The sequence below is a fragment of the Triticum aestivum genome, chromosome 5D (genome assembly GCF_018294505.1).
Source record: "Triticum aestivum cultivar Chinese Spring chromosome 5D, IWGSC CS RefSeq v2.1, whole genome shotgun sequence".
NCBI classification, from domain to species: domain Eukaryota; kingdom Viridiplantae; phylum Streptophyta; class Magnoliopsida; order Poales; family Poaceae; genus Triticum; species Triticum aestivum.
Window position 1 is genome coordinate 546,840,102 of NC_057808.1, and position 8,616 is coordinate 546,848,717.

The following is an 8,616-nucleotide window of genomic DNA, read 5'->3' on the forward strand; positions in this document are numbered from 1 at the left end:
TATTAGATCGTTTTTCTACTAGTGTGTTGAAACTCATAGAGATGCATACTAACATAACAAAATTCAAAATATTGCCATGTTTTGGTAGAATAGTGCTTTGAAATTGACCGTAAGAAAAATAATCAAAAGTTGCCATGTGTGACAAAAATGTTATAATTGCCATGTGTAACATAAGTTAGATCATCTCTAGCAGACCCTTTAAAAATGCCAAACCCGTGAAATTTCAATGGATTTATGGTTTTGGATCAATTTTATGTCTAGAACAGACCCTGTAAAAGTTCGCCGAAACGTAAACATTTTACATGCCACCGAAAATGTGAGCCTCAGACCTATATTTATACTGTTTGGAGGGCAGTATACATGCCACAAATTGGCCGGAATTCTCGGCTCTCCACGCGCGCCGCCGTCCATACCAGAGGGCTCCGGCGAAGTCCGGCCTTCTCTTTACGTTTCGTCGCCTCAATCCCAACCAGCTCGAGAGTGCCCCGTCCAATTTCTCACAGCGCCGCGCGTTAATAAAATGTCCTTCGAGTGAGTGAGATGGGGGCCCAGCTGTCAGCGTCACATGGAACTTCGTTCACATCCACATCCTTCGTAGTCCAAGTGTGATTTCCAAGCAAAGGAAAATAAAAATGGGGAAATCAATAAACCTCGCTTAAACCTCGTCCGTCCGGTCGCTCCGACGACCGATGCTGCTCCCGCACCGGAGACCCAGCCACCGTCTTCTCCGGCAGCAGCCGCCCCCGCCCCCGCCCCCATCCCAAACGCCGCCGCCGCCGCCGCCCCGACTGCTCGGCCCTCCCGCGGAGGCTCCGCCACCACCTCGCCGCCGGGCCCCTCCCCTCGACCCGTCGGCCTACGCGGGCCTCCTCCGGGCCGCGTCGAGGGGGCGGTCGCTGCCGCTGGCCAGGCTGATCCACTCCCACATGCTCCGCGCCGGCTTCCACCCGGGCCTCTTCCTCCGCAACAACCACCTCGCCGCCTACTGCCGCGCCGGCGACATGCGCCATGCCCGCCTCCTGTTCGACGGAATGCCGCGCCGGGACGCCGTGTCCTGGAACACCCTCATCGCCGGCTACTCCAGCCAGGGCGGGTCCGGCGCGCGCCTCGCGCTCGCCGCCTTCCGTGACGCGCGGGGCGGCGGCGTCCGGGCGGACAGGTTCACCTACGCCGCGGTGCTGGCGGCGTGCGGCAGGGCCGGGGACTGGAGGCACGGCCGGGCGGCGCACGGGCTGGCCGTGGTGAGTGGGCTTGCGCAGGACGTGTTCCTGACCAACTCCGCCATTGACATGTATGCCAAGTGCGGGATGATTGACGAGGTGAGGCTGGTGTTCGACCGGGCTGAGGAGCGGGACGAGGCGTCGTGGAACCTGCTGCTGTCGGCGTACGTGCGCATGGGGTGGCCGGAGGTCGCCGTGCACGTGCTCGTCTGGATGCACCGGTCAGGGGTGAAGCTGGATAGCTTTGCCTTGGGTGGGATCCTCAAGGCTTGCTCCGAGCTCCAGGGCTCCGAGGATGTCCGGAGGATGCTGCACGGGTGTGTTGTTAAGGTTGGTTTGGACTTGGATATGTTTGTCGGGAGTGCCATGGTGGACATGTATGCTAAGAACGGTGGACTTGAGGAGGCGATCAAGGTGTTTGACTGCATCCCGAATCAGAATGCGGTGGTTTACGGTGCCATGATCGCAGGGTTCGCTCGCTTAGGTAATGACCCTTGCCCTGAGGTTAGGATCGAAGCTGTCAGGCTTTTCTCGGAATTGCTCCGGATGGGTGTAAAACCGTCCAGGTTTACTTTCAAGAGTGTGCTCGAAGTCTGCAATTTGACCAATGCGGTGCACTGTGGGAGGCTGATACACGCTCATGTTATATTCAATGGGTTTCAGGACGACGAGTTCATAGCAAATGCGCTGATCAACTTGTACTCCCAAGCACGGTCAGTAAGTGACAGTCTGAGATGCTTCCAGATGACTCCCAGGCAAGATGTCGTCACATGGACATCCATGATTACAGCATTCGCGCATGATGAGAATTTTGACAAGGCACTAGGCCTGTTCCTAGAGTTTCTTTCTGTTGGAAAAGAGCCAGACCAGTTCACTTTATCGAGTGTGATGACTGCCTGTGCTGCTCTGAGTCTACCAGCAACCTGTAAGCAGATACACTGTTATACGGTCAAATCTGGACTCGGTCAGTTCACTGTGTGCGGCAATTCTCAGATTTCTATGTATAGGAATATAGGTGATGTTGAAGCTTCAAAGAAGACATTCGAGCAGATTACATGTCTGGATATATTCTCATGGTCTGCAATGGTTTTGAGCTACGCAGTCCATGGCCATGAAGGAGAGGCTCTAGTGCTCCTGGAGAAGATGAAGGATTGTGGTGTCGTGATAAATGATATTGCTTTTCTTGCCGTTCTCATTGCTTGCAGCCAGCAGGGGCTGGCAGACGAAGGTTTCAGGTACATACTCTTTCAAAGTATAATGATTGACCTGCCCGTTTTGTTGTTTCTCAAGAAGTGCTTTGGCTTCCTCCTGTGAATTTTTAGTATCCTCATGTGTATTATATATGCTGCTAGTAGCAATTTATGAGGACCTTTCTAATTTGCATTAAATGTTCAATAGTCAAGTCATTCTACACAGAAAGTATATGCCATAGCAAGGGAGGTATGATAGTCTGGGAATTGTGTTGTGCAATGCAACATAGCTAAGTGTAGCTCCAAAAATCGATTTGCCAAATGCCCCACATTCTTGCTCCAAAAAGACATGTTAAATTAGCTATTTACTTGCGTCAAACCAAGGGGTTACCTATATTGTGATATCATACCTACCCTCCAGATTGGAAATGTAGCTTGCATTCAGTTTCTCATGTGAACTATATTTATACCTTTCCTAATTACCAATGTACAGGGACTGGTAAGATCATCAGATTTGAAGTAACACCGCCAATGCCGGTCCCAAGCCCGGATGCAAAAGGTGGAGGGTTCAAGTTTGACATACCTTTCCTGAACACAATTATGTACGCTCAGAACTAAAGTGTATGATGCTAATTGAAGAATGTGCTATAAAGGAACGTTATAAATAAGGCAGTCTCCTCTATTTCTGGCACTTCTATCCAACTTTTCAACAATGTTGACAATTCATCAAGTATCTTTCTTTTTGTAATGCAGGCACTATGAGAGCATGGTATCAGATTATGGCTGTTCACCAAATACGAAGCACAAAGCTTGCGTAGTTGACCTCCTTGGCCGTGTTGGTAAGATGTCTGAGGCTGAAGATTTCATAATGGGGTCTGGATCAGAAAATGACCCAATACTTTGGCATGCACTGTTGCGTGCATGCAGAATCCATGGAGACAAAGAGAGGGGCATAAAAACCGGAGAGAAATTAATGGAACTCGAGCCCTTTGCTGTTACTTCATATGTGGTGCTGTACAACCTCTACATGGATGCAGGCAAAATCTCATTGGCTATGAAGACGAGAGGCCTAATGAGAGAGCGAGGCATGAGTAAGGAAGCCGGGATTAGTTGGGCCGAGTTTGGGGGATCCATCCATCATTTTACTGACGGAAATAACTCCTGCCCACACAATAATGCAATTCACGCCAGATTAGAAGAATTGTTGGTCAGTGTGAAACAGAAGACCGAGCGTGGTGGAACGGACATTTGGGAATTAGGATTCCAGAGCAGAAAGGATGGCGAGATCTCACTCGCCAGACATGGTGAACTACTGGGTGTGGCTCTTGGGCTGTGCACTTTGCCATCTGCTGCTCCTGTAACAGTCATGAAGAACCAGAGGATATCCTGGGAAAGCCATGAAACACTGAAGTTGCTATCAGCAAGGGAAAACAGGGGAATAATCGTCAGAGATCCGACTCATTTTCATCGTTTTGATCAAGGTTCGTGCTCTTGCAGAGACTACTGGTAGACATAAGTGATATATAACCTTGGGAGTACAAACCTTAGAAGGGTCAGCGGAGGAAACTGGTGTATAACCTTGGGAGTATAACCTTGGCCATTCTTGCAGCTGAGGTTGAAACTGGTGTCTGGCAGTTGGGATCGGAGGAATGAGAGGATTACAGTAAAGTGTACAGTGGCATTCCACTTAACAAAAGCTGTGCCATTCCACTGAACAGAAGCTGTGAACATGTAGCATACGATTGCGCTTGATGATGTCCAACTCCAGCCACGCATCACTTTGCGATTAAGCGTCACACGTCTCGAGCTGTTCATCTCTGCTGAAACCGTGGGATTGCTGGAGATGTGAAGGCAGAGCTGCTTCCCTGCATCTCAGCTAGAACTGTGGCTCAATCGTATACACTTGGGGCATTTTGTGGGCAAAATGTGCTGACCTGAACAGCCGGCAGCTGCTGTTTTTGCGCCATGGTCGAATCTGATGCCCATCTGCAGCACGTACTCTGTAGTCACACTGCTGTAGAAGCTGTGGTCAGAAGTGTTAATATTGAGAAGTTCCTGATGGGGAGAAAAGCTCCTTGCGAAACGAATGAGGTGCTACACTCTCACCAAGATGAAAGATTCGCTGGGATTTTTTTTGCACAGGCTGACGTAGGTTACAGGTACAGTTGCAAACACATGCTACGTTTATGCAAGTAACTTATGATATTTTTACATAGCTGTTGAGCTGAAATTATACCCTCGTGCTCAATCATAGAAATTCTAATAATAAAATCCTTCGTGTACATTCGTGTTTTAGATCCAAATGCAGGAGTTTTTACTGATTCAAAACACATCATTCTCTTCAGACTTAAGAAACAAAATTCATACATAATAAAAGGAAAATAATCTCCTTAGGTCAGAACTATTTAGCCTCTCACCTTTTAGGGTGAAGGAGGCGTTTCATGATTCTGCCGACAATTGTTAAAACCGTTTACTTGCCTGTATACTAGTTTGGTGATCTGTGTTAGAACAGGGCTGTGCTGTGTGTGTAGTTACCATATTGTATAGGGGCTTCTTTGCTTATTTCCCTCTTGTGTGTATGTACTGGCTGTTGGCCCCGTTCAATACAAGAAGCTCATTTCGTAACAATCTGGTCTCCAGTGAGAGTTTCATGCTCAAGGAGGTCGCTGGCCAGCACATGAAGCTCCTTACTGTGCGGTGTGAGAATCGTTTTCGCATTCTTGTAAGCCTTGTCCAACAGCTGATTCACCTGCTCATCGATCTGGGCAGTCTTCTGCCCCCTCATGTTCATCCTCTTCCCACCGTGACTTTCACAACCGAGAGATGCTACACTCATGGGCTGTTTATGGGGGTTTAACGGAGTGGTTAGCAGTGATTGGCTGAGATTTGGTTTAATGAGGCGGGCCCCACCAGTGAAAATCAGGGGGCCCAATTAGTGGAGGGCACGCCGGGGGGTGGGGGGTCCGTAAGAGTCCGTTGTTTCCCTCCGTGCGTGTAGACAAACCGGGGGGGGGGGGGGGGGATTGTACTAAAATACCAGTAGGTAATTATTTTTTTGCATCTATAATACACATGGCGCCCCCCACAGGCCCACTAGATCCTCCCCTGCCGCCACCACAATCATCGTCGTCGTCGTGGAAACAAGGCCGACCCACCCACTCATAGCATACCTGGTGATCATGTCTATTGCCAGCTGTGTCGCCTAGCTTAGATCAGCCAATGCACCAGCAGTCACCTCGCTCCCACCAAGCTGAATAACTCGGTAAGAATTATTTTGCACAAGCATACATAGGTTAGCAGGTACAGTTACAAACACATCATACATTTATTCAAAGCATGTAATGATATCTTTATACAGGCTTTTGCAGCTGGGAAAATGTATGTAGGTAGGACTGAAATTTCAATTGTTTATCCTTATGCTCAGTCACAGAAATCCTATTCAACTCTGAAATAGAAATCTCAGGGGGCGAAGGGGTGGGTGGGTGTGTGTGTGGGGCGGGGGGGGGGGGGGGGGGGGGGGTTCAAATTCATTTTTGAGATCCATAGCAGCAGTTTTTCTATGATTCAAAAGTTTCAAACACACAATATGCAAAAGTGCAAACACTTCCGACTTGTGTGAAACAAAAAGTCACAAAAAGTCGGAGCCATCCAGACCGTACATCGCCTTTGCATTTGTTGGCATGCAGCTAAAGGATCAAAAGAAAATAAAAACTTGTTAGGACAAAACTGTTTTGCTTCTCTGTTGTTTTCTCATTTAATTAGTTGACGATACAAGTTCATTTATCTGGTCTCCGGTGAGAGTTCCGTGCTCGAGAAGGGCATTGGCTAGCACATGAAGCTCCTTGCTGTGCGCCGTGACTATCTTCTTGGCGTTCTTGTAAGCCTTGCCAAGCAATTCTCTCACCTCCTCATCGGCCAGAGCCATCGTATGCCCACTCGCAGTCGCTGCCTTCTTCCTGCCGCCACCATCACTGTCGTTGCCGTAGGAAACAAGGCCGACCAGCTCGCTCATACCATACTTGGTGACCATATCTTTGGCCAGTTTAGTCGCCTCGCTTAGATCAGACACGGCGCCAGAGCTCACCTCGCTCTCTCCAAATATAAGCTCCTCAGCCACCCTGCCTCCCATGAGTATGTCCAATTTGGCCAGCATCTTCTTCCTTGAGACTTTGTACACATCTTCTTCCTCCGGCAGCTGCGTCACCATGCCGAGAGTGTTCCCCCTCGGGACAATGGTAGCCTTGTGGATGGTGCGAGCACCGCCCGTGTGGATAGCAACAAGGGCCCTCCCTCCCTCGTGGTACGCAGCCATCTTCCTGCAATTATCAGGTAACACTGCCGATTTTCGCTCGCTGCCCATCATGATCGTGTCCTTGGCGTATTCAATGTGATCCATTGTAACAGCTTCTACCTTATCCTTGGCAGCCTTCAGGGCAGCGTCATTCACCAAATTTGTAAGGTCTGAACCTGAGAATCCCGGTGTCCCCCTTGCAATGGTCATCAGATTCACACCCTTGGCTTTGACCTGAAAAGAAGCATCATATATAGAGAAAGGTCAAAGTCTTGCAACTACGAAGACGCCTTATCTTTTTGGAAAGAGTATGTACCTTTGCCATACAAGCCTTGAGGATCTGTCGTCAACCCTCGACATCTGGACTAGGAACCTGAACATGACGGTCAAAACGCCCAGGTCTAGTAGCAGCCTTATCCAGCCATTGGGGGAAGTTGGTCGCCCCGAGAACAATGATCCCGTCATTCTGCTTGAAGCCATCCATCTCAACAAGCAGCTGGTTCAGGGTCTGGCTCCGCGACTCTGAAATGTCTGAGTTCCAGCTACCAGCAATGGCGTCGATCTCATCGATGAATATTATGCAAGGGGATCGCCTTTTTGCTGCACTGAAGAGCTCTCTCACTCTTTGAGCCCCAACACCCACATACTTCTCGTCGAATTCGCTGCCGCTGCACGCGAAGAACGGGACGCCGGCCACAGCCCTCGCCAACATGGTCTTCCCTGTGCCTGGTGGGCCAGAAAGCAGAACACCCTTTGGAAGCTTGCCACCAAGGCGCGTGAAATACTGCGAAATCAAGCAATGATAGAATCAACATCAAGAAAGAAAAGAAGGAAAGTTGAGTTGACAACACCAGCGAGGCTGCCTGCATGCAGGGGTTTGCTAGCTGATGATGGCGACGTGTCGCTCTCACCTTGGGATTTTTCAGGTACTGAACAATGTCCTCGAGCTCAGCCTTGGCTTCGTCGACTCCCTTGACATGACTGAATCTCGTGGTTGGTTTCGTGGACACGTCATTCGAGTCATCCAATCGGTCGAATGTGCCCTGCTTAGCCAGTCTGTCAGCCAGACCATTACCGTAATAGATCACAAGGCCGGTGGCCGCAATGGTGCGCAGGGTAGGCCAAAGCTCCTTGATCAACTGGCCTTTGAACGCCGTGTCGAACGATGACGACTCGCCTGCGTGCAAAAAAAGCAAGATGTGGAACAAATTGCGCGTCGGTGGGATCAATCAAAAAGAAGAATGGCAGCGAAGGAAACCTCCAGTGTGCAGCTGAAGGGTGACGAGGGCTTTTACGTAGTCGGAGAGAGCTGGAGACTGCGACGGATTCTTGGCTTCGAAGTCCTGCACGACCCCCTGTGCTCTCCGAAGAGCAGGCCTTGTTCCGTATCTCCTCTGTAGGTTTCCGCCTGCATCAAGCACGCACCAAGTAAGTGTATCATAAGTTTTACAGAAGGAAACCTATATAATCAGCTCCTACATGGCAATGGCAGCAGCCAGCCAACAGGATTCAGTTAACTGAAAACAATACTTGTTCCTTTTTTCTTTTGTGTCATACTTCCGCAGGGGCTACACTACCAGAATACCTGCTTGCGCTGACGGCCTCATCTATGCCGACGGCCCCCGTCGGCATAGATGGACCTATGCCGACGGCCAAGGACAGGCCGTAGGCGTAGAAAAGCCGTCGGCATACATCCATCTATGCCGACGGGGCCGTCGGCATAGACGTGGCCGTCGGGACCGCTCGAGATATGCCTACGGGGACCGTCGGCATAGGCGCGGCCGTCGGCATAGCCCGGGCCCACCTACCCGGTCAGCGCTGACCGTTTGACGGCGTTGAAACTACGCCGGCGGGAGGTAACGGCGGCCGTCGGCATATCTATGGTAGAGGTATGCCTACGGCATAGACCTGGCCC

General features: G+C 50.2%; 1 protein-coding gene and 1 pseudogene across 1 annotated transcript; one reads left to right on the plus strand and one right to left on the minus strand.

Annotated features, from left to right (window-relative positions):
* The first annotated feature begins 639 nt into the window (after positions 1 to 639).
* LOC123123719 (pentatricopeptide repeat-containing protein At3g13880-like) lies at positions 640 to 4,875 on the plus strand. Its single transcript, XM_044544298.1, has 2 exons — positions 640 to 2,455; positions 3,164 to 4,875. The coding sequence occupies exons 1-2, from the start codon at positions 690 to 692 to the stop codon at positions 3,918 to 3,920; spliced, it is 2,523 nt and encodes an 840-aa protein (XP_044400233.1). The 5' UTR covers positions 640 to 689; the 3' UTR covers positions 3,921 to 4,875.
* Positions 4,876 to 6,164: 1,289 nt separating this feature from the next.
* LOC123121177 (ATP-dependent zinc metalloprotease FTSH 4, mitochondrial-like) lies at positions 6,165 to 8,308 on the minus strand (annotated as a pseudogene).
* Between the last annotated feature and the right edge of the window lie 308 nt (positions 8,309 to 8,616).

Excerpts from the sequence above, each read along its gene's own strand:
- LOC123123719 (XM_044544298.1), top strand. The coding sequence starts at position 690 with ATGCTGCTCCCGCACCGGAGACCCAGCCACCGTCTTCTCCGGCAGCAG. Across the intron at positions 2,456-3,163 it reads CTGGCAGACGAAGGTTTCAG|GCACTATGAGAGCATGGTAT; the intron begins GTACATACTCTT and ends TTTGTAATGCAG.